Raw genomic sequence first — 26,205 nt, forward strand, 5'->3', positions numbered from 1 at the left:
TAATTTTTAAGAAAGTTATGGCCTTTTGACTGTCCTCGGTCACAGCTTTTGTGTTAAGTCAATGGAAAAGCAATAGCGAACAAGATGCTAATTTCCGAGTATGAAAATGGCCATAGCTTTTTTAATACTGAAGATATGAAAGTGAATTAGGTGTCAAGTTAAACTTCTTTTTATGCTTTATCTGATGGGATAAATTACAGACTTGATTTTTAAAATCTCAAAATGTTGTAACATTACTACTATGAGGCTGTCTTGGATAGGTTGGGTGAGTGGGCAGATACATGCCAAATGCAGTATAATGTGGATAAATGTGAGGTTATCCACTGGTGGCAAGAACAGGAAGGCAGATTATTAGCTGAAGGTGTCAGATTAAGAAAAGGAGAGGTGCAACGAGATCTGAATGTACATCAGTCATTGAAAGTAAGCATGCAGGTATAGCAAGCAGTGAAGAAAGCTTATGGCATGTTGGCCTTCACTGTGAAAGGATTTGAGTCTAAGAGCAAGGAGGTCATACTGCAGTTGTACAGGGCCCTGGTGATATCGCACTTGGAGCATTGTGTGCAGTTTTGGTCTCCTAATTTGAGAAAGGACATTCTTGCTATTGAGGAGTGCAGCGTAGGTTCGTTCACCAGGTTAATTCCCGGGATGGCGGGACTGATGTATGATGAAAGAATGGGTCGGTCGACTTGGCTTGTATTCACTGGAATTTAGAATGATGAAGTCCAGAACCAGGGGTCACAGTTTAAGAAGTGGTAGGCAATTTAGGACTGAGATGAGGAAAAACTTTTTCACCCAGAGAGTTGTGAATCTGTGGAATTCTCTGCCTCAGAAGACAGCGGAGGCCAATTAATTCACTGGATGTTTTCAAGAGAGAGTTAGATATAGCACTTAGGGCTAAAGGAATTAAAGGATATGGGGAAAAGGCAGGAAGGGGATACTGATTTTGCATGATCATCCATTGAATGACGGTGATGGCTCGAAGTGCCGAATGGCCTACTCCTGCACCTATTTTATATTTTTCTATGTTTATTGTGTGACACAAAATAAACAATTTTATACAAAACAGTAATGGCCAAATAGTGAGCAGCATCACAGATGTGCTACCAGTCAATCTAAAAGGGACTATGTGCACAGTTTTAGCAGTTATTTTTTCCCTGAGAAAGCGTAATCATTTTCATCTCTCCAATTATGCATGAAGAAAACAAAAAAAATTGCTTTCATTTGTAGTTTTATCCCACTCAAGATCCACAATAAAACTCCAATATACCATTAGAATTAAAATTGTACATTACAGAATAATTTGACTTGAGATGATGATTTTTGAGATTCAGAAGCTGCTTTACTATCTTTATCTGAAAGCCTTGGCCCCGCATAAAATTTGAAGAAGACACTATGTTCCAGGGGAATTCCTCAGATTCAGGGAAATAATGTATTTTGAGCATATACAGACTTTCTCTGCGCAGGGCAGCGTTGGCTGGATATGCGTATCACTGTTCCCTCTTTGCTTTATCAAATTAATCAAACTGAATCTTTAACATTAACTGTTAACATTAAATCTTGCAGCTCCCATTCAGTGACCTCACGGAAGAGTTTATGGTGGCGTGAACAAGAGAAGCTCTGCAGTACAGGGACTCCAGGGACCAGAAGGTGTCATTGGCTGGCATCGAGGTGAGATCAGGGAGGAAATGGAGGGCGCAGAAAGCAGTGGAGGTGACAGAGTCACGCCTAAGGCAAAAGGCATTGGTGGGAGTCATAGCAAATGGCAGAGCGGGTTTGGGATACAAAAACAAGGACGGGCCTCCTCTACACAGCCACTGGCTGGCAGCTGCACGTCGATCTGGGCAAACAGCTGACATTTCCACAGCACTTCACAGCAACATCAAGTCAAGTCAAGTCAAGTCAGTCACGCTGCGAGGACGCTCACTCTGCAAAGTCCTCAACCAGTATGGCATTACGGGGCTGGCAAAGAAGAGGGCCATTCAATCCGCAAGCGAAGCCGCAGAGAAAGCCACTAGGTGGCTTTGGATTAAGAGGGCTGATCCGTGGGCAGTTGCTGCTGGGACGCAAGTCGGGGCCTGATCAACCCCGGCTGGGTCGCCTGGGTGAGGGTGTCTGATGTTGTGAGACCCGAAACACCCAATGACCCCAGGTCACATCACTGAGGATGCGTCCCAGCGCATCTAGAAGATTAATCTTTCACACATTAATCTATAGTGCTGTGGTGAATTGAGTAAATTCTATTTGCATAAAACTGGAATTGAGAATCAGATGCTCGTAACAGTAATCATCCAAACCCAACAACCATTTAAATCAAATTAATAGGTAGTGGATTAACAGGACATTATGCAACTAGAGATACAAATAACAGAAATTACCTCAAGTTCATTGAAGGAAGAATTAGAAAGATCACCCCAGAAAGGGTTGAAATATCATGTTCAGAGATAACAAAGGCATGGATGAGGATTCAAGAGATGGAGATAAACAACATTAAGGAGGCGGTGGAAATAGGCATCCTAGAGATGGCAACTGTCAACATCCTTAAGATACAAAAGCCATTCAGACTTTTGCGCCCAGTGCACCATACAATCAAATCAAAGCTTATATTTTACATTAGCACCACCTTCCTGCACTTACCCTAAATCCCAAAAATTATTTCTTGCCTAAAAATGTACTGATCTCTACCTTGAACGAGTGAGACAGAGAATTTCAAAGTTTCACTATCTGAGTTACAAAATGCCCTCTCTATTCTGTCTTGAATGGGTGGTTAGTCATTAACTCTGAGATCACTCACAAACCTTGGTTCTAGACAATTAAAAGCCCCTGTCCCACTGTACGAGGTAATTCAACAGTTCTGCCGAGTTTTCCCCTGATCCGAACTCAGAGAATGTCCGTAGCGGGTCCGTAGGAGTTTGTGGATGTCTCGTAGCGGCTCGTAATGCTAACGGTAGGTACTCGGGACATCCGTTAAACTCGTGACGTTTTTTCATCCCTGCAAAAAATGTCCATGAGTAAGAAAATACTCGTGATGAAAAAAATTGTTACTTTTTACTCGTACGGGCCGCTACGAGACATCCACGAACTCCTACGAACCCGCTACTGACATTCTCCGAGTTCGAATCAGGGGAAAACTTGGGAGAACTCTTGAATTACCTCGTACAGTGGGACAGGGGCTTAAACTCTACATCTACCTGGTCAAGCCCCTTAAGAATTTTGAATATGTCAAGAAGTGATATTGCCTCACTCTTCTAAACTGTAGCAAATCTACTTAAATCTCGCCTTTATATAACAAATCCGCAATCCGAGGAATCAATCTGTTGATTCTCCACTGCACTCCCTCTAATGCAAGTGTATCGTATAAATAGGGAGATTAGAACTATACATGGTATCCCAAATACAATCTCACAAGGGCTCTACATAATTGAAGCAAGATACATTTAGTCTTGAACACAAACACTCTTGTAATAAAGGCCTACATACAGTGCCCTTCATAATGTTTGGGACAAAGACCCATCATTTATTTATTTGCCTCTGTACGCCACAATTTGAGATCTGTAATAGAAAAAAATACATGTGGGTAAAATGCACATTGTCAGATTTTATTAAAGGCTGTTTTTATACATTTTGGTTTCACCATGTAGAAATTACAGCTGTGTTTATACATAGTCCCCCCATTTCAGGGCACCATCATGTTTGGGACACACGACTTCACAGGCGTTTGTAATTGCTCAGGTGTGTTTAATTGCCTCCTTAATGCAGGTGTAAGAGAGCTCTCTGCACCTAGTCGTTCCTCCAGTCTTTCCATCACCTTTGGAAACTTTTATTGCTGTTTGTCAACATGTTTATCAAAAGTTGTGCCAATGAAAGTCAAAGAAGCCATTATGAGACCGAGAAACAAGAATAAAACTGTTGGAGACATTGCTAATTCTGGCCAAATTGGAGATGCCAGAACACTAAAATTGAGTAAAGGCTTCTGGGCTGCTAGGCTATTTGGTCAATTTAAATGTGCCTCTGCAGAAATGGGACAAGCTGCAGAATGGTGCCAGCGTGTCTAGAGCCCAGATAAGAGTTGCAGGGAAAGAATAGGACATCTGCAGATTCTGACAATTAGGTGTAAATTGCATGAAACGGATTGGGTGAATGCAAACCAGACATACACATTGTAAAGGTACACAAAATTGCTGGGGAAACTCAGCGGGTGCAGCAGCATCTATGGAGCGAAGGAAATAGGCGACGTTTCGGGCCGAAACCCTTCTTCAGACTGATGGGGGGTGGGGAAAGAAAGAAGGAAAAGGGGAGGAGGAGGAGCCCGAGGGCGGGCGGATGGGAGGGTGGGAGGAGACAGCTAGAGGGTTAAGGAAGGAGAGGAGACAGCACGGGCTAGCCAAATTGGGAGAATTCAATGTTAATGCCTTAATTTACACATTGTAAATTACACATTGTAAATATTGTTGCAAAGCTTAACTTTGCTATATGTTGATTGGGTTAAGTGTTGAGCCTTGTCTGGGTTTCTTGAATATCCAGGCACATGTTGCATAATTCATCTCTGTTAACTTGCATCTAGAAACTTAGTCAGATACATTGTATTAGTTACTGTATTATTGGGTTTGGGAAATGTCTATCATGTACTGTGTTAATCGATATCTGTTATTGGACTGTATAGAGACCACCCTCATGTGGTTCGGCCCCTCAAGGTTTGGGGACCTACAAAAGGCCGCTCCCACGAGGTCCTGTGTCGTTCTTCTGGGAGAACGCTTAGGACTACGTGACCTTCTGGAGTGTCTTTGCTTGCACGAGGCTAGGAGGGATTGGCCAGGCAGATACATGGATCGAACCCGCGGTGGTTAGGTATAGTAGTGGGGAACTGTTATTGTGTTTTTCCAAAATAAAGTTTAGATGCACAAGTGTTTCACTCAGTATTTTATTGAATGAAACTAGACGGGGGGAAGCTTAGAACGAGCTATTTCCAACATCAGCCAAACCTTAGGCTTACCAAAATCAACTGTTTGGAACATCACTAAAAAGAGAGCACTGGTGAGCTTTCAAATTGTAAAGGGACTGGCAGGCCAAGGAAGACCTCCACAGCTGATGACAGAAGAATTATTTCTACAATAAAGAAAAATTCCCAAACACCTGTCTGACAGATCAGAAACATTCTTCAGGAGCCAAGTGTGGATTTGTCAATGACCACTGTCTGCAGCAGACTTAATGAACAGAAATATAGAGGCTACACTGCAACATGCAAACCACCAGTTAGCCACAAAAATAGGGTGGCCAGGTTACAGTTTGCCAAGAAGTACTTAAAAGAGCAACCACAGTTCTGGAAAAAGGTCTTGTGGACAGATGAGACAAAGATTAACTTATATCAGAGTGATGGCAAGAGCAAAGTATAGAGGAGAGAAGGAACTGCCCAAGATCCAAACCATACCACTTCATCTGTGAAACACAGTGGTGGGGGTGTTATGGCCTGGGCATGTATGGCTGCTGAAGGTACTGGCTCACTTAACATCATTGATGATACAACTGCTGATGGTAGTAGCATAATGAATTCAGAAATGTATAAACACATCCTATCTGCTCAAGTTAAAACAAATGCCTCAAAACTCATTGGCCGGCGGTTCATTCTACAGCAAGATAATGACCCCAAATATACTGCTAAGGCAATAAAGGAGTTTTTAAAGCTAAAAAATGGTCAATTATTGAGTGGCCAAGTCAATCACCCGATCTGAACCCAATTGAGCATGCCTTTTATATGCTGAAGAGAAAACTGAAGGGGAATAGCCCCCCAAAAAGGCATGAGCTAAAGATGGCTGCAATACAGGCCTGGCAGAGCATCACCAGAGAGGACACCCAGCAACTGGTGATGTCCATGAATCGCAGACTTTAAGCAGTCATTGCATGTAAAGGATATGCAACAAATACTAAACTGGACTACTTTCATTCACATGACATTGCTATGTCCCAAACATTATGGTGCCCTGAAATGGGGGGGGGGGGGGACTCTGTATAAACACTGCTGTAATTTTTAAATGGTGAAACCAAAATGTATAAAAATGGCCTTTATAAAAATCTGACAATGTGCACTTTAACCACATGTGATTTTTTCTATTACAAATCTCAAATTGTGGAATACAGAGGCAAATAAATAAATGATGGGTCTTTGTCCCAAACATTAAGGAGGGCACTGTATTCTAGTGGTGTTTGTACCTGCATAATAACTGACCGTGATTTATGTAAAAGGTCACTCAGGTTCCTGTGATCATCAATACCTTTCAACCTTCACTACTTTAAATAACTCAACTCCATGCTTTCCATTTTTCTTTCAATGTAGCTGATCTCACTTTTTTTTCCATATCATATTCCAGCTGTCATGGCGTTTCCCATTAAACTATCCATATCCACCTGAAGCGTTTCTGAATCCTCCTCACAGATGATCAACAAACACTTGATCCCATCATCTGAATCATCCATTAGGGGTACAGCCTTAGACCCAATCCTTGTGACAACCAACTGGATACAGCCTCTCAACTTGAAAACAACTTGTTTTTTCCCCATTATTCAGTTCCCAATCCATAACACTATTTTACTCTCAACACCCAAATTGTGTTTAATAATCTATTGGATCTTTTGAAGGCATCTATAAATCGAAATACACCTCACCAAGACATTCAACATATAGTCTGTCAGTTGCAATCTCAAAATAACATTTATAAACATGATTCCCCTTTCACATTGACTTCTTCAACCCCTATTATTCTGTTCTGATTTTTTTGTAATTGCTCCCTTACAGACTAACCGGTTTACAATTTTTTTGAAACATGCATATTTACTGTAGATTGGTTATTTCCTACTAGCCAATTCTAGTGCTTGTTAGTAGTGGCTCCACCTGATATGCGTTTTATATTAACAAGAGCGTGCCTGCACCATTCAATATGAGTAGCTGCTAGGAACTGTAATGTCCTGCAGATCGATGCTGTAAGTAGATCTAATAAACATGTGTTGTATCTTGATATGTGTTTATGACTCCACTCATTACATGGTGTCAGAGAGTGAGTCTTACCTACTCTGTTCACATTTATCGGGTTTTGTTTTTTTTAATTAGTTTATGTGCCAGTTATCTCTATCATGGCAAATTCATCTCGCTGTCCTCGTCCTCTGATCTTTGACTCTGACATTGCTGAACGCTGGCATCTTTTCGAGCATGACTATACTCACTATGTTCGCATCGTTCATCGCAACGATCCCCCTGATGTGCGTGCTTCTGCATTGCTCAACATAGCGGGACCAGAGGCAATGAATCGTGCCAACAATTTTAGATTTGAGCCTGCCGTTTTGAATGCTAATGGACAGGACCTAGTGCCTGCAAAGGTTCAAAGGTTATTTATTGGTCACATACACCTAGGTGTAGTGAAATGCTTCTTGCCAATGCAGCACATAAAGAAAGAATACAGACATAACATTAATAAGAGATTTAAACATAAAGAACATCCCCCCACAATGGCTCCCACCATGAGGAAGGCACAAAGTCCAGTCCCCAACCCCAGTTCACCCATAGTCGAGCCAATTGAGGCCTCCACAGTTGCCTCTACGGAGGCCCGATGTTCCTGGCCGTTCTCGCCGGGTGATGGTGCTCCGGCGTCGGGAGAATCCTCACAGCGGCTTGGGACACCTGGAACGGCCGCTTCCGTACTGGAGGCCGCGGCTTCCAAAGCCAAAAAGGCCGCGCCGGTTGGAGCTCCACTACTGGTGATCTCGTCGCGAGATCCCAGGCTCCCGGTGTAAAGTTCGGCGCCGCCGCCCGGTGCTGGCCGCTCCTCAGACCCGCAGCTCCGCGATGTTGTTCCCGGCGGTCTTCAGCTCACCGGAGCTCCAGCGCGGCGACCCGGACAAGGCATCGCCCGCTCCACGATAGCGCTCCAGCGCTGTGCCGCTGCCGAAGCCGTGGTTCTGGGCGGTCCCCGACAGGAAACGCCGCTCCAGGCCGCTGGTAGGCCGCGAGGACGGGTCGAAACTGCAGCCCGGAGAAAAGCTGCCTCTCCGACCAGGTAGGGACCCTGAAAGGTAGTTTCCCCCTTCCCCCCCCCCCACCCCCCACATAAAAAAGTCTAGAACTCCAGAAACAAAAACACTTTAACTAACTAACTAAAAAAAAAAAAAAAGATGAAAAGACAGACAGCTGCTGGCTGGGCAGCCGCGCACAGGTCAGCGCCCCCGACGATTGATGATCCTGCCGTTTTGCTTGCAATGTTCAGACAATTGTGTGACCTGCCCTCGAACGACATTATTGAACGTACCGAGTTTTATGCTCGTATGCAACAGATTGATGAACCGATTGAACGTTTTATTAGCGGCTTGAAACACATGGCTACACACTGCCAGTTTCGTGATCTGTGCGATGAATTCATCCGTGACAAGCGTGTTGGAGATATGCTTGATAGCAAGTTAAGGAGTGAACTTCTTCGTAATACTGACCTAACCCGTAATCAAGCAGAGCACGCATGTCGGATTGCTGAGATAACCTCTTCCCACACTGAGTCTGTGCCCTCCGGTCACCGTTCGCAGTATAGTGTCAATCTTACAGACACCTCCTCTCGTAACACCCGTTCCCAGCCCTCCCCTGCCTGGCAGCGGAGAGGGCTTGTTGTTCAATGTCAAAATTGCAACTATTTTCATGCTACGGGTCGGCAGTTCTGTGTTGCTTATGGTAAAACTTGTGATTTCTGCAAGAAATTAAACCACTTTGCTAGATGCTGCCGTTCCCGTGAGACTCAGCCAGCTCCAAGGACAAGCCTGCACCTGTTATAACATGAACTTGCTGATAACGAATGCTTAGACCCTGGCTTACCATCCCCCGCTCCGCTCTCAGAAAGTGCAGTTACCAGCTCAGCCATCCACTCTCTCTTCCCTTCGTCGAACTCGACCCTGAGGTAACCATGTTTGTGAATAACAGGCCTTTGATCGCTAAGGTTGATACGGGGGGGGGGGGAGAATACAATGTTATCTTGTTATCAGAGTTTAAAAAAAATTGTGATGCTGAACGTATTAAAAAGGCCTCGGCCACGCTTTGGGCTTACGGGGGAGATGTTCTACACCCACTTGGGCAAACTAATTTAAAGTGCACCATAGACGAGTCAAGTCAAGTCACATTTATTTATATAGCACATTTAAAAAACAACTCTCGTTGGCCAAAGTGCTTTACATTTGTTATAAGAATAGTATAAACAAACAAACAAACTACATACATATATACATATAGCCCTCGCTCAGTTGACGTCAGGAAAGGCTTGGGAGTATAGATAAGATTTTAGTCTTGACTTAAAGGAGTCGATGGAGGGGGCAGTTCAGATGGGAAACGGGGATGCTGTTCCACAGTCTAGGAGCTGCAACCGCAAAGGCGCGGTCGCCCCTAAGCTTATGCCTAGACCGCGGGATATTCAGCAGCCCCAAGTCGGCCGATCTGAGGGACCTGGAGGTGGAGTGGTGGGTGAGAAGACTTTTAATGTAGGAGGGGGCAAGCCCATTGAGGGCTTTGTAGACATAGAGGAGGGTCTTGAAATGTATACGGAACCGCACAGGGAGCCAGTGGAGAGAGGCCAGGATCGGGGTGATGTGGTCCCTTTTTCGGGTGCCCATCAGGAATCTCGCTGCGGCGTTTTGGACCAGTTGCAGGCGGGACAGGGAGGATTGGCTGATGCCAGTGTAAAGAGAGTTGCAGTAATCTAGGCGGGAGGAGATAAATATGTGGATGATCTTTTCGAGGTCATCAAAGTGGAGGAATTGTTTTATTTTAGCTATCGTCCGAAGCTCAAAGAAGCTTTTGGTCTCCTAATCTGAGGAAAGACATTCTTGCCATAGAGGGAGTACAGAGAAGGTTCACCAGACTGATTCCTGGGATGTCAGGACTTTCATATGAAGAAAGACTGGATAGACTCGGTTTGTACTCGCTAGAATTTAGAAGATTGAGGGGGGATCTTATAGAAACGTACAAAATTCTTAAGGGGTTGGACAGGCTAGATGCAGGAAGATTGTTCCCGATGTTGGGGAAGTCCAGAACAAGGGGTCATAGTTTAAGGATAAAGGGGAAATCTTTTAGGACCGAGATGAGGAAAACGTTTTTCACACAGAGAGTGGTGAATCTCTGGAACTCTCTGCCGCAGAAGGTAGTTGAGGCCAGTTCATTGGCTATATTTAAGAGGGAGTTAGATATGGCCCTTGTGGCTAAAGGGATCAGGGGGTATGGAGAGAAGGCAGGTACAGGATACTGAGTTGGATGATCAGCCATGATCATATTGAATGGCGGTGCAGGCTCGAAGGGCCGAATGGCCTACTCCTGCACCTATTTTCTATGTTTCTAAGCTAGCTTTTACCACGGCATTGACTTGTCTGTCAAATTTCAGTGCTGAGTCAAATATCCCGCCGAGGTTTTTGATGTGAGGTTTGAGTAGTGGGGTAAGGCTTCCAAGACTGCCTGCTATCATTTTGATTGAGTCCGAGGGGCCGAGAAGGATGACCTCAGACTTACTCTCATTTAGTTGGAGGAAGTTCTGGGCCATCCAGCACTTTATATCCTCGAGGCAGCGGGTAAGGTTAAGTAGATTTGATTGTTTTTTGGGCTTCAGGGGGAGATAGAGTTGTGTATCGTCTGCGTAGCAATGGAAGGAAATGCCGTGCCTTTCAATGACTTGGCCTAGAGGGAGCATATACAGGGAGAAGAGAATGGGGCCTAGGATGGAACCTTGTGGAACCCCACAGCAGAGATTAGCTGGGGAGGAGAAAGAGTTGCCTATGTTAGTCGAGAAACTCCTACCTTTGAGGTAAGAGATGAACCATTTCAGGGCAGTGCCATCAATACCAACCCCATACGGTCAATTAGGATGGTGTGGTCGACAGTGTCAAATGCTGCGCAGAGGTCAAGAAGGAGCAACCCCATACCTTAAAGTTTTATATTGTCAAGGGGGATTCAGAGACTTTGCTCGGTATCAATGCATGCCACGATATAGGCCTGGTATACTTGGGCCGCGCAGTCCATCAACTCTTTCTCGTTGACGGGCCCACTCAACAAGTACTCTCTCAATACAAAGATCTGTTTAACGACGAGTTTGGCAAGTTGCCCCTCAAATACCACATTGTTGTTGAACCCAACGTTGCTCCTGTGGACCGAGCACCACATAGTGTTCCGCATGCCATGCGTGACAGAGTTCACAATGAACTCAAGCGGATGGTCTCCATAGGTGTTATTGCCGAAGTTACAATAGCCGCACAAGAGTTCCTATGTGTGTAAGCACAAATGGCAAAAAAAGTTAAAAAAAAAAAAAAAAATCTGACTGCGTTTCCACCATAGTGGTCGCAACAAAGAAAAACAAGGAGGAGATCCGTATCTGCATAAACCCCAGAGATCTTAACACTGCTATCAAACGCCCGCACTACCCTATGCGAACAGTAGAGGAAGTTGCTGCTCAAACAGGCAACGCATCAGCATTCTATGTTCTGGATGCCAAAAGCACATTTGGGCAGATTCCACTGGATTCAGACTCGTCCAATCCTACTGCGTTCGGCACCCCCTTTGGCCGATACAAATTTCTGAGAATGCCCTTTGGCATAAACTCCGCCAGCGAAGTTTTCCAGCGTACAATGGAACAATTGTTTTCTGAGTATCCATGCACCATCATTGTTGATGACAGTGTTGTCTACGGACGCGACCTGGCTGAACATGACGCCAATCTGAAGAAAGTACTAGACTGTGCCAAAGACATTCAGCTCAAACTCAATCCCCTGAAGTGCAAGTTTCGAGTCCTAGAAGTTACTTACGTCGGACATGTTTTCACAAGTGATGGTCTCAGACCAGACCCATCAAAGATTGCAGCTATCAACGAAATGCCGGTTCCTACTGACGTTGCGAGTCTACAAAGGTTCCTTGGAATGGTCAACTACCTGGGGAAATTTATTCCCAACCTCAGCGACATTTCTGCCCCTCTGCGAGAACTGTCACACAAGGACACTGCATGGTCCTGGTATCCGCAGCACCAAAGAGCTTTTGACACTCTCAAATTGCAGCTGGCTAGCGCACCTACTCTCGCCTACTTTGCTTTGGAATTACCAGTAAAGCTCACCTGCGATGCGTCCCAGTACGGACTTGCCGCTGCGTGCCTGCAGACCACTACAGATGGCGACTACAAGCCTGTTTCTTACGCCTCTCGCACACTAACTGACACTGAACAACGTTATGCCCAGATCGAAAAAGAATTGCTCGCAGTGGTTTTCGCCTGCACAATATTCAAGGACATTATTTTTGAGAAGTCTGTGGCTATAGAAACTGACCACCAGCCGCTGGTTACTATTTTTTACCATCCACGCTGCCCCAGCCCGCCTACAATGAATGATGATGCAGCTGCAGCGATTTGATTTCAACATTGTCTATAAGAAAGGCAAGGACATGCACATAGCTGACACGCTATCAAGAGCCCCACGCAAAACCAACGAACAACTCTCTGAACAGGACCAATTCTCAGTAATGAAGGTATCGTATGTTCCTACTGATTGTTTGAGCAGCCTAGCAGAACAAATGGCTGCTGTCAAGGCTTGACAATTGCTGTCTGCAGTCAACCAGCGTGGCTGGCCGGATAAACACAACACCCGCTCGCAATCCGCCCATACTTCCTGGTTCGTGACGAATTGGTGTTACAGGACGGGATTATAGTCAAGGGCCACAAGGCAGTTGCCCCAGCTGTCCTCCGGGACAAGTACTTCGCCGCCATCCACAGGGGCCACCCCAGTGTGAAGGCAACCCTACAACGGACACAAAGCATGTTTTACTGACCTGGTATGACCAAATACATACGCGAAAAAAACGAAGTTTGCGCCGTTTGCAAAAGCCTGACACCACATCAGCAGAAGCAGCCTTTACTGCCGCACCCAGTCTCTCCTCTCCCGTGGTCCACGTTAGCCACTGACATATTCGAATGGCATGGGAAACACTATCTGGTTCTTGTTGACTCTTACTCGGGTTGGTTCGACATCGACTTACTCCAAACCGTTACTTCTGAAGCGGTTATCGAGAAGTTGCAGCGCCACTTCTCCGTGCACGGCTCCCGTGCACATCTTGTCTGACAATGGCAGACAGTTCACCAGCCAGTCTTTCAAAAACTTTGCAAAACTAAGGGACTTCCGACATATTACCAGCAGCCTTGAGTTCCCGCAGTCCAACGGACTTGCCGAACTCGCTGTCCGAAGCGCAAAACAACTTATGGAGTGGTCTTACCTTGCAAAATCGGACGTATACCTGGACCTGCTCAACCTTAGGAACATTGCAAGGGATCCCATACTGGGTTCCCCAGCCCAACGACTGATGTCTCGCCAAACCCATGCTCCCCTGCCTGTGTCCCAGCAGCTTTTGCAGCCACAAGTTCGTTCCCCGCCTGCAGTCCAGAAACAACTACAATTCAAGCGTGATACTCAGAAACGTTGTTTTTGATAAATCCAGTAAGCCTCTTAAACCTCTCGGTCTGGTTCGTCTCCAGATCAACAAGGGCTATGGCCGTCTGGGTCACATCTAAGGCCCTGCCAAAGAACCGCGCTCTTATCTGGTTGAAGCGGACGGAGCCATTCAAGACGCAACTGTCAACATATCATTCCAGTGAAGGAACCGCGTCTTGCGACTCCATATCCAGATGTCTCGCGTTTTGTATCCCTTCCTACTGCCGGTCCTGCTGCTCCACTATCAGCGACCGTTTCTACCGCGGCCTCCCCGCGACGTTCGACGCCTAGCTCACCACCTCCCCGCCGGGTCCCCGGTCACTTCCCCCATTCCCGCCCTGGTATCTTCTCCAGTGAAAGGAGGTGAGACGGATTCGTACTGCACACGGGTTAGTAGGCCACCCATTAGATACGGTGATTTTGTGTAACTATACAAACTCCCCCATATGCGTTATTAACGTTCCGCCACCTATATCGCTTAGCCATGCTCCTAGGTAACGTTGCTTTCTTTTGTTTCTTCAAGGAAAGATATAGATTGGTTATTTCCTACTAGCCAATTGTAGAGCTTGTTAGTAGTGGCTCCGCCTAAAATGCGTTTTATATTAACAAGAGCTTGCCTGCACCATTCAGTATGAGTAGCTGCTAGGAACTGTAATGTCCTGCATATCGATGCTGTAAGTAGATCTAATAAACATGTGTTGTATCTTGATATGTGTTTGACTCCACTCATTACATTTACTATCTTGCAATAGAGCCATTATAAAAGATGATAGCTGGTGGAGTCACTTTCTCCATTGTCATTTCCTTCCCAAAATTGGGTGTAGATCCAAGGGAATTATCACCTTCAATCTATTTAATTTCTCCAATAATTTTATTTCAACTAATGCTAATTCCTTTCTGCTAATTTCACTGTTCTACCATCTCGTTCTCGCCACCTTCTGTGCTTTAAAAAACAAACTTTTCTCTCTTTCCTTGCTCTACTGGGTGCAAGTGTTAGCAATGTTGTTAGCTGTTTCTATTTCTATGTGCTGTACGACCTGTTGAGCATTTATGACATTTTTTCTTTTCATTTCAGATTTTCAGTAACCTGTACCAATAATTATCTTTTGCTTTGCTTTGAGCTCATCATTTGCTCTAAACCTATGATCTTAGATGATTTCTTCTTCTGTGAGGTCCGTCACCAATGTGCCACTGAGGTTGCAAATGGACCTTTTCCAAGAGAGATGTGATTGGTGTTTAAACGAGATTTTAGGACAGGTTGCAGGATTGTTTCACTATTTCCTGGATTTTTAGGTAATTTCTATTCATCCTCTGCAGCATTGGACATACAATCTACCAACTCATGTCAAGTGGAGTTTATTGTCATCTGTACAAGTATGGTGAGGTACAGGTACAATTAAAATTTAGACAGTGGATGTATGGGCACAATGAAAATTCAGAGGCAGTGGATATGAAGCAAACCTTGATGTTATCAGTTATTTGAGGAAGCAGATACTCAACACATTGCATGTAGACAAGCAATGGTAAGAGATAGTACAGAAAGGAAAGTTATTATGTTTAAGAAGGAACTGCAGATGCTAAAAAATCGAAGGTTCACAAAAATACTGGAGAAACTCAGCGGGTGCAGCAGCATCTAGGAGCAAAGGAAATAGGCAATGTTTCGGGCCGAAACCCTTCTTCAGACCATCAAGCTATTATGTTTGATGGTTAAATAAGAATAGGGTCAGCAAGTGTCTAGACAAATGTGGAGATGGGCATACTCAAACTGCAGAGAGATCAAGAGGGAGGAGGATGATCGCTTTGATCACAAAACGCTGGTTGTCATTAGTATGGCCAGATTTGTGACAGAATGAGTCCCATTAGGTCAATTTACTTGCAGTTTAAAGGAGATGTGCAGGGTATGTTTTTTTAGACAGAGGGTGGTGGGTGCCTGTAACACGCTGCCAGGGGTGGTGGTGGTGGAGGCAGATAGAATAGTGACGGTTGAAAGGCTTTTAGATAGGCACACGGATATGCAAGGAATGGAGGGATATGTAGGTAAAGTAGATTAGTTTCACCTGACATCATGTAGGTATGTTGCAAAGCCTACCTGAAGCGTCTTTGAAGATCTGCCGCTGCGTGTGTGCGCGATTTTGGCGCCGTTTAGAGGGGGCGGGTTTAAAACGCGATTTTCTCTAGGCTGTTCAAATCGAAGATGTTCAGCCTAGTTAATTATTAACGAAAAATCGCTGGAAGACCCCGTCGCAAAAGCTATTATTAGGTTTAAAGGCCTCGTATAATAGTTATAGTAGTTTAAAAATCAATCTTTAAACCCGCGACCGTCAGCAACCGCAGAGTCTCATAAAGCAAATAGCAGAAGTTAGGTTGTATATTTTTACATTAAAAAGGGCTTCTAAAGATCCCGTTATACAAAATTTAATATTGCGAGTAGCTCATTTTGGCCCCATTATATCGCGCAGTATTTTTCTGGGCATTTGGGGCACAAATCTACCGCAATGTGAACGTTCTAAACCAGCGCGTTCCACAGGAACCCACTGGAAAGCTGATTTAAATGGGCATTTATTTACAGCAATTAAACACTAAATTTCTTCCATTTGGTCTATAAATTAATGTAAATGAGATTTAAAAATCATGTTTTATTGTGAATTATTTGTGAATATTATTTGGACATTTAGGCTATTTAAAAATGTTAATAATTTATTAAGAAATGGATAGATGTTTAGATCTAGTAATTGAAGTCTGAAATTAGCTACAATTAGGTAACTAACTAATTATATGCTTTAATTTCAGGTCATCCAAGTAAGATTATTTTATATTTGTTTCAGAATGCTTCAATCTATGATAACTGAAAATTTCATTCAGTTCTCTTAATTTTTAAGAAAGTTATGGGCTTTTGACTGTTCACGATCACAACTTTTTTGTTATGTCCATAGAAAATCAATAGGGAACAAGATGCTCATTTCCGAGTATGAAAATGGCCATAACTTTTTAAATACTTGAGATATGAAAGTGAATTAGGTGTCAAATTAAACTTATTTTTATGCTTTATCTGATGGGATAAATTACAGACTTGATTTTTAAAATCTAAAAATGTTGTAACATTGCTACATCATGCCCAGTAGAGACATTCTGGGCGAAGAGTCTGCTCCTGTGCTGCAGTGTTCTGTGTAGTACTTTGTACCACTGCACTCTGGCAGAGCAATCAAATTACACTAAATCCTGGAAAAATATTCCTTCAATTATGTATCCAAATCCTTTCAAAAAACGTTACTGAATCTGCATCCCTACCCTCTTGGCTGCAGTCCACATGAGGGGAATCTTCCAGAGTTAAAATTCCTCACATCTGCTCCGGTTCTTTTGCCAATGACTAACGCTTTTTTTTGTTGTTTGTTTTTTTGCATCTTCCAGCCTTATTGTTGTTGAAAGGCTCATTCACAACCTGGCCGTGAAACCGCTGCCTTCGCTGTTGGGCTCATCAGCGGGAACGGACACTCGGCCATTGGCCGCACGCGCACATCTCGTGCACATGTACGTATACACGCACGCGCGCGCGCGCACATGTAAGTCCTTGCGCGCAAATGCGCGCTCCCCTGCAGTCCGCACCACGTGATCTCCGGCCTGGGCGCGCTCCAATTTGGCGGGTGGGATTTGATTAGTGCGCAGGCGTGGGGAAGCGGGCCAGCCGTTGTTTCCGGTGGCGGGTCCCCGTATGTGAAGCGCCCTCACGCCCCCCCCCGCCTCCGTTCTCCGCCCCTCTCCTCGATCCCCGCCTGCACCAAGCTCCGGCCGCCCGTGGCGGAAATGGTGGATGGAGCGAGTGAGCCGCCGCACACTTTACAGCAGGACGCGACGAGAGCGTTAGCGGCCGGCCGCCGACTCCGGCTCCCCACAAGTTCCCCGGCGGCAGGACGCCGACTCTCTACATGGCGGCCCAGCAATTGCGCGGCACCGAGGTTTACTGCGACGCCAGCGGGGACTGCAACCATGTCTCTGTCAAGATCAAGAGCCGCAGCGGGAGTCAGCGGGAGCAGCAGGCGGCGGCGTCCGCTGCCTCTCCGCACCAAGGCCCCGGGCCCACAAAGTACAGCATTTCGTCTAGTTGCAGCTCGGGCGAGTCGGTGAGGCCGGCGGCCCGCTGCCCCCGCCGCCGCCGCAAGTTCCCGCAGCTCTTCGAGCGGGCGTCGGGCAAGTGGTGGGACCCCGCCTTCGACTCCCGCAAGCTGGAGGACGCATGTCTGGAGCGCTGCTTCCCGCAGACCCAGCGCCGCTTCAGGTACGCGCTACTCTACCTCATGGTGGCCGCCTTGCTCTGGGCCATCTACTTCGGCTGCGTCCTAGAGAAGGCAGCCCGAGGCCTGGCCGCCGCTTTCCTGGCGCCCACACTACTCTTCATGTTGTGTTGTGCCGGCTTGCTGGCGGTCACCTTCAGCGGCCTTTACACGCGCCACTATATCCGCATCTCACTGCTCTTCACACTACTAGTCTTCGCCCTGTCGCTCGCCACCCGCTTCCCAGGCGGGGGCTTGGGCTCGGGCGGTTGCGGCTGGAATGAGAACCGGACTCGGGCTCCCTGCTGGACTCACTTGTCGCCTGTGGGGAGTTTCTCCATCTCGGTGGAAATGTTGCTTCTGTTGTACACCGTCATGCCGCTGCCCCTCTACCTCTGTTTTCTCTTCGGCGTCTCCTATTCGCTGCTCTTCGAACTGTTAGGTTATCACCTGGGCAGCGCCGAGTGGCTACGGGTCCCGGGTTCCCAGCACCTGGTGCTCGAGGCCCTGGCTAAGTTCTTCCTACACGCTTGTGTGCATGCTGTGGGCATCCACCTGTTCACTATGTCGCAGGTACGCTCCCGCACCACCTTCCTCAAGGTGGGCCAGTCCATCATGCACGGCAAGGACCTGGAGGTGGAGAAAGCCCTGAAGGAGCGCATGATTCACTCGGTGATGCCCAGGATGGTGGCAGACGAATTGATGAAACAGGGGGACGACGAGAGCGATAACTCCTTCAAACGTTACTCAACATCCAGCCCGAAGAGCAAGAAGAAAAAGACCTCCATCCAAAGGGCACACCTCATCTTCAGGCCTTTCACAATGCAGCGCATGGAGCCCGTTAGCATACTCTTCGCCGATATTGTGGGTTTCACAAAGATGAGCGCCAATAAATCGGCTCACCTGCTTGTCGGCCTCCTCAACGACCTGTTCGGACGTTTTGACCGCCTCTGCGAAGGCACGGGATGCGAAAAGATTAGTACCCTGGGAGACTGCTATTATTGCGTGGCCGGGTGCCCCGAACCCCGCACTGACCATGCGTACTATTGCATTGAGATGGGGTTGGGGATGATCCAAGCCATCGAGCAATTCTGCCAAGAGAAAAGGGAGATGGTCAACATGAGGGTCGGAGTGCACACGGGAACCGTTCTCTGTGGCATTTTGGGAATGAAACGCTTCAAGTTTGACGTTTGGTCTAATGACGTGAATTTGGCCAACCTGATGGAACAGCTTGGGGTGGCTGGTAAGGTCCATCTTTCAGAGATTACAGCCAAGTACTTGGACGAACGTTATCTGAAAGAAGATGGAAAAGTGATGGAAAGGGTTGGCTCCCAAAGTGTGGTGGCAGATCAACTGAAAGGTAATTGCTTTATAATCTGTTCTGTATCATGATATACTGGATGGTGTGTTACTGTGCTCGGTCAAGTTGGTGAAATGGATTAGCCTACGTAGATTGTATCAAAGAGATAAAACTTCATGAGCTAAGAAATTATTTTTCCCTTTAGTTAGCTGTTCATCCATAACTCTTATAAGATTTGCCTTTTTTACCAACTACAATTTATTGGAAAGTTAATTACCAAACAATCTTTTGCAACAAAAAAACCCCCCACTTTTTTTTTGACCACATTCTACCCATATTTTCATAAATCGCTTGTAAATTCTGACAAAAGTCCAACACATAATACCCAGAGCCTTATCCAAAAGAGTAAGCCCATTAATGGGCAAAATTGCTTTAAAACTTGACTTTCTGACGTGCTTCATTTTGTAATGTAATTGTACCCTTTCATATGGGAATATTTAATTCTATTAGTACTTCACTTCTAAAAAGATGTGATTCCTTCCCCTCCCCCCCGACCCGTCGCAATATCAGTGTATTTTCTCTATTATGGTGAACTGAAGATTTAAAGTTGTTTTATATTAATAGTACATAGCAATCTTAAATTTCCTCGTGAATGGGAGCTCGGTGTTAACGCATGACACTGGTAGTGAAGGGAAAAAATTGCATCCTGCTCTGTCCCATCCCATCCTTGCATATTACATTGAGCAAGTTGTAAAGTTGATGTACAGGAAGCTGTCAGTGAATTTGAGATAGCTTAATAACTCAATATTTGTCTTTTGAATCTATCTTAAAATCAGCAGAGTAGGAGTAAAGCAAGTGAATCGTTTTTGTACCCAGGAAAGGATCACTAAAAACTTGGTCCCTTTTAGTGGGATTCTAGAAACATCAGTGAAAGCATAAATTTTATTCTTGGAAAGGATCAGAGTATTTGTGTAATCTACGTCATAGTTCATGGACTGGAACATATAATGTTTAGATCAGAGAAAATGGAAATTTCACTGTTGTAATTTTTACTTAATATGTGAGAAACAAATTTTGAAGGTAATGTAAACAAGCTTTTGATTATTTTAAAAGTGATTCATCCAGTTATTTGCCAGCCATTGTTGAAAATGTTAACTTTCCTCTCATCTGTCATGACATGTATGCAATACAGACCAAACAACTCGGTTAGCCCAAGATTCTTTCATGGAATTTTAATTCGTTATCTCGATGTCTAGAAGTTTGGAGTAAAAATAGATATTCCAGAATTATTTGTTCATTTGTCAAAAATCTAAATACTTGAGGTAAATATTTTTGCTAAGTTTTATAAAACAACGTTGTACAGAGTATCTCTTGCATGCTTTCCTCTAGTTAAAGCCAATCATGTAAACCTTGGAAATATGGAAGAACGGGTGCTAAGTAAACACTATCCTTTTTTTTTGAAGTTATGGCGAGCTTGATTTCTTTCCCCACGTGAATGTAACCAGTGGTTTGCCACAGGGATCCGTGCTCATTCTTTATGATTTGATGAGAATGTAGATGCATATTAAGTTTTCAGATGACACTAAAATTGTATAGTAGACAATCAAAGTTATCTAAGGTAACAACAGAATATGGATAAAGTGGGTTAAGGAATAGCAGAAGGAATTTAACTTGGATAAGTGTGAAGTGATGCATTTTGGAAAGTTAAAACAGGTCAGGACATGCACAGATAATTACAGGGCCCTGGGAAGTGAAAGTAATGTTGAATGAAGACCTTGGGAAACATGTATATTGTTCCCCTGATCTTTGGTATTGATTTATTATGGTCATGTGCACCAAGATAGTGAAACACTTTGTTTTGCATGCTAACCAAGCAAATCAAACCATACATGAGAATCAAACCTTGTGTGAGTACAACGGTTGGTGCAAAATAGAAAGGAAATGGAGTACAGTGCATTTAATGATGAAAGGGGTAAATTTGGTCAAAAAGGAAGCATATGCAAAGTTTAGTGAGTCCATGAATATAAAGAGAGCAGGAAAAAAACCTCAACCTTTGTATTAGAAGGGCCAAAAGGAGTCATGAATGTAATTGGTTTAAACGAATCACCAATTTTTTTAACGTACACTAAACACAAGGGGGTAACTAAGAAGGTGATATATAGAATGATCCAGCGGTCTAAGTCTTTAGCTCCCTGAAAGTGACAACACCAGTTGATAGAGTGAAAAATAAGGCATATAGTTAGCAATGTTACAAAATGTTGAGATTTTAAAAATCAAGCCTGCAATTTATCCCATCAGATAAAGCATAAAAAGAAGTTTAATTTGATACCTAATTCACCTTCATATCTTCAGTCTTAAAGCTATGTCCATTTTTATACTTGGAAATTAGCATATTGTTCCCAATTGCTTTTCCATTGACTTAACACAAAAGCCCATAACTTTCTTAAAAATTAAGAGAACTGAATGACATTTTCAGTTGATGTAGATTGAAGCATTCTGAAACAAATATGAAACATCTTACTTGGATGACCTGAAATGAAAGCATATAATTAGTTAGTTACCTAATTGTAGCTAATTACAAAATTGACCGTTGTGACGGAAATAGTAATAAACACCCAGACTGCCTTGAAAATTCAAAAATGTGATATTCTTAAGATCAGAACTTTAATATTATTGTATTATATGCTGTAAGTCCGTAACAGATAGGTAAATAAATTACAATTTCTAGCAATAGACCAAGTCTTTATGGAGAAGATCAGTTGCTAGCTGGTACATTGGCATATCATAATCAGTAGCACCATTATACTCCTCAGATTGTAACCAATAAACAACTCTGTACACCTTGTTTTTCCTCAACTTTTCAATTTTGGCATTGTAAACTACAAGTTTTTGATCTTCAAACCACGCATGACATGCCTTTCTGCCCTTCTTTCCCATTAAGATTGTCCTGTAGATCATCACATTTGGAGTAGTCTAAATTCGGATAATCTCTGCGAATGCTGTCTAAATCAGTCTCTTTTGCTGGGCATTTGGATTGACAATTTTGCATTTCTTCTTCGGAGACATCTGTTTAAAATGTGAAGGAAAAAACCCCACTGAACAGCATTAACAGAAACAAGTTATTATTTGCAGTTTTAGAAAGGTAGAAATGATAAAGTTAAACGCTAAAACAAATAGTAAATATCTAACAAAAAATTCATATTCATCAGTTTCATCAATTACTAGATCTAAATTCAATTACTAGATCTAAACATCTATCCATTTCTTAAGAAAAGGCAAACTTTTTTAAATAGCCTGTGTATCCAAATAACAAACTAATCCCATTGAATTGAATTGAATCCTTTATTTGTCATTCAGACCTTTCGGTCTGAACGAAATGCTGTTGCCTGCAGCCATACATGTAATAATAACAAAACACAATAAACACAAATTAACATCCACCACAGTGAGTTCACCAAACACCTCCTCACTGTGATGGAGGCAAAAGTCTTAGAGTTACTGTCTCTTCCCTCCTCTTCTCCCTCTGCGCCGAGGCGATACCCCACCGGGCGATGGCATCAGTCCCACGGTTCAAGCTCCGCGGCCCGGGGGGTGGTTGTAGCTGCCCGCAGCTGTTACAACGGGTGCTCCGGAAAACAGGCACCAGCCTGTGACCTGCGAGCTCCCGACATTGTCCTCCACTGGCCTGCGGCCGAGCCACGGATCCAGGTCGCCGCCGCCTCAGCCGCCGTAGCACCGTCTCCGCTCCGCACCGGGCCGCCCACAAGGCAGCGTCTCAGCCCCGCACCGGGCTGCTCACACGGGAGCGCCTTCCAGCTGGTAGCCTTGCCGGCCGCACAGGAGTGTCTCAGCTCCGCACCGTTCGCCCTCACCGGAGCGCCGAGTCGTGCCGCTACCCGGACGTCGCCACAGCTCGAAGACGGCCAGCCTCGCGTTGGTGAGTCCTGGCTGGCTCTACCTCCGGACCCTCGAGGTCGGTCGCAGGTTGGAGGCCGCCAGCTCCGCCATTAGGCCTCAGCGCAGACAGGGGAAGAGAAGGGGGATACGACAAAAAGTCGCATTCCCCCGAAGGGAGAGACAGAAAGCTCTGTTTCACCCTCCCCCCACACACATAACACCACCTAATAACCAAAAAATGTACTAAACTAGACAAAAAAAACCAACATAAAAAGTAAAAACAACAGAATTCACAATATAACATGATTTTTAAATTTCACTGTCATGAACATATGGCAAATGCTTAATTCCCATAAATTAATCTAGAAACATCCACTCTCAATATAAACAAAATTATTATTTTTTGTACAATACATGTGACTAAAACTGTTGTGGATATTTAGTACAAAAATATTGATTATGGATAGACAATTACACAAAATATAGAAGATTTAGATGCTCTTATGACATGATTGTACAAAAAAAAAAGAGAATTTTAATCATCTTGCGAGTGGGTTTTTCTGGAATACGATCGATTGGAACGTTGCCGTGAATTTTAACCCCATATCAGCAGGCAAGACATGGCCAAATCGTTTGGGGACTAATAATATTTTTGCATTGTAAAATTAGACTAAAGCCAACCCAAGTCGCAAGATTATATGTGAAATAAACGTCTTACCCATTGTTTTGTCCTGATATTATGATCCGTCACGTTGAAGGCATTGAGGGCGTTCGAAGTTGCCTTTTACTTTAATCCAACTATTAAATTGTCCAGCGATTTTTATATTAAAAAAAAACGGGAATGGAAGTACGAACGATTTTTCTTCATCGACTAGTAGCCCAAGGAAATCCCTCTCCGACAAGCGATACAAAAAACCTGCATTTTAATCGCCCCCCCCCCCCTCAAACGGTGTAGGATGCTGAGGAGGTTTACCAGAATGTTGCCTGGATTAGAGGGTAATTACTATAAGAAGATATTGGACAAACTGGATTGATCTCTCTGATTCATTGGTGGTTGAGGGGAGACCTGGTTTAAAAAAGATAATAAAATTGAGGTATAGATAGTCAGCACCTTTTTCCTAGATAGATAAAGATAGATAGATAAATACTTTATTAATCCCCTTATTCAGGGGAAATTCATATTCATCAGTTTCATCAATTACTAGATCTAAATTCAATTACTAGATCTAAACATTTTTCCTAGATAGATAAAGATAGATTTCTTAGGGTGGAAATGTCATGGACTAGAGGCGACAAATGCTCTAGGAGCAAAATTTAAAGGTGATGTGCAGGGCAACTATTTTTTACACAGTGGTGGGTCACTAGAACACACTGATAGGGTTGGTCGTGGAGGCAGATATGATAGTGGCATTAAAGAGGCACATGGATATGGAGGAATATGAATCGCATGCAGGAAGCGGACATTAGGTTAATTTTGTGCCATGTTTGGTGCAGACATCGTGAGCAGAGGGACTTGTTCCTGTGCACACTATTCTAGGTATCATCAATGTGATTGGAACATATTGGTGATATTCGCACCTACGAACTTGAAGCTCTCGACTATCTCACTGCAGCACCATTGCAGACAGTGATGTGTGCACCACACGGCTTCCTGAATGAAGTAGATTACTGAATCAGTCTGAAGAAGGGTTTCGGCACAAAACGTTGCCTATTTTCTTCGCTCCATAGATGCTGCCTCGCCTGCTGAGTTTCTCCAGCACTTTTGTCTACCTTAGATGACTATCTCCTATGTTTTGCTGATCTTGAGGGAGAGTTGTTATCTTGACACCTTGTTATTAAGCCCTATACCTCCTTCCTGTACTTAGTCTTGTTATTTGAGTTTGGCCCACTACAGTGATGTCACCTGCAAGTTTGTAAATTAAGTTAAAGCATAATTTGGATATGCCATCCTGAGTGGATAGAGGGTATAAGGCGCCGAGAATACATCCTTGGAGGATGTTTTGATGCCTATTAATTTTACCTGTCTCTTATCTGTTTTCCAAAACTAAAAGTAGTGCTTGGTTTTAAGAGGGAGGAGATTTAAAGGGAATCTGAAAAGTAAATATTTTAGTTTTCTCGAATAAGCTACTAGGGGGGGTGGTGGAACAGTAACAACATTTAGAGGCATCTGGATAGACAATTGAATGAATAGGCCATAGAGGGATATGGAATTGTGGAATATGATATACATGGTTTGTATAGACATGGTGACAGATGGCACAATGGGCTAAGTGTTCGGCTGGCAACCGGAAGGTAGCTGGTTCGAATCCCGCTTGGAGTGCATACTGTCGTTGTGTCCTTGGGCAAGACACTTCACCCACCTTTGCCTGTGTGTGTCCTTCGGCAAGACACTTCACCCACCTTTGCCTGTCTGTATGGAAGTAATTGTGTGAAGCACTTTGGGGTCAATGCAAGTTGACTAAAAATGTGCTATATAAATAAAGACATTATTATTATGGTGAGTTGAATAGGCTATTCCTATGTTGTACAATCCTAGTAAAATACTGAATTGTCATTCTAAGCAGTGCTACAAATTGAAAATTAATTTCCACCACTCCATGGAAACCAAATCTAGTCAATCTAGTAGACTGCACCTACACTCCTTTTAATAAAGATCATTCTAATGTTGTTGCACATAATGAATCTTAACACAATTAAGATGTGTAGGAAGGAACTGCAGATGCTGATGTCAAAGATAGACACAGAATGCTGGAGTAACTCAGTGAATCACAGCATCTCTTGACCCGCTGAGTTACTCCAGCATTTTATCTACAATTGTTAATGTTGGATAACCTTCAATTGTGAACTCCAGTTTTGGTGTTTCAATAAATGTCTTTCTCATTGTCACTTGTCCAGATAAAATGTCTGTTTCCGTAACTGAATTTTGAATTTAACTTTATGTAAATGAAACCCAATATTTCTTCCAAATCAGCACATGAAAGCTAGTGTACATAGCACATTGGTTTGTTGCTGTAGACACTCATTTTTGATTTTGATTTTGCGGGGGGTGGGGATGTGGTGGGAAACAAAGTTAGATGCTGGAAAACCGAAGTTTAAAAAAAACTGCTGTTAAACCAAGCAACTATGGCAAGAAGAGAAACAATCAGGTTGAACATATTTCATCAGGTGAATGTGTTAACGTAATCACTGGGCCATTTGCAATATTGTAATTTCCATTGTACCTATTTGGATTAGTATTTTTTGACACTTTGTTCAGAAAATAATGAAAAA

At 43.9% G+C, this 26,205-nt stretch overlaps 1 protein-coding gene across 2 annotated transcripts in view; it reads left to right on the forward strand.

The window, feature by feature from the left end:
• The first annotated feature begins 17,116 nt into the window (after positions 1–17,116).
• adcy9 (adenylate cyclase 9) overlaps positions 17,117–26,205 on the forward strand; it is a 65,934-nt gene continuing 56,845 nt past the window's right edge. For both annotated transcript variants that reach the window (XM_033040652.1, XM_033040651.1), the window contains exon 1: positions 17,117–19,098. In XM_033040652.1, the coding sequence (XP_032896543.1) occupies positions 17,394–19,098 (1,705 nt within the window). In that variant the 5' untranslated portion in view covers positions 17,117–17,393. The remainder of the gene's footprint in view (positions 19,099–26,205) is intronic.

This window comes from Amblyraja radiata, chromosome 22, assembly GCF_010909765.2.
Source record: "Amblyraja radiata isolate CabotCenter1 chromosome 22, sAmbRad1.1.pri, whole genome shotgun sequence".
NCBI lineage: Eukaryota > Metazoa > Chordata > Chondrichthyes > Rajiformes > Rajidae > Amblyraja > Amblyraja radiata.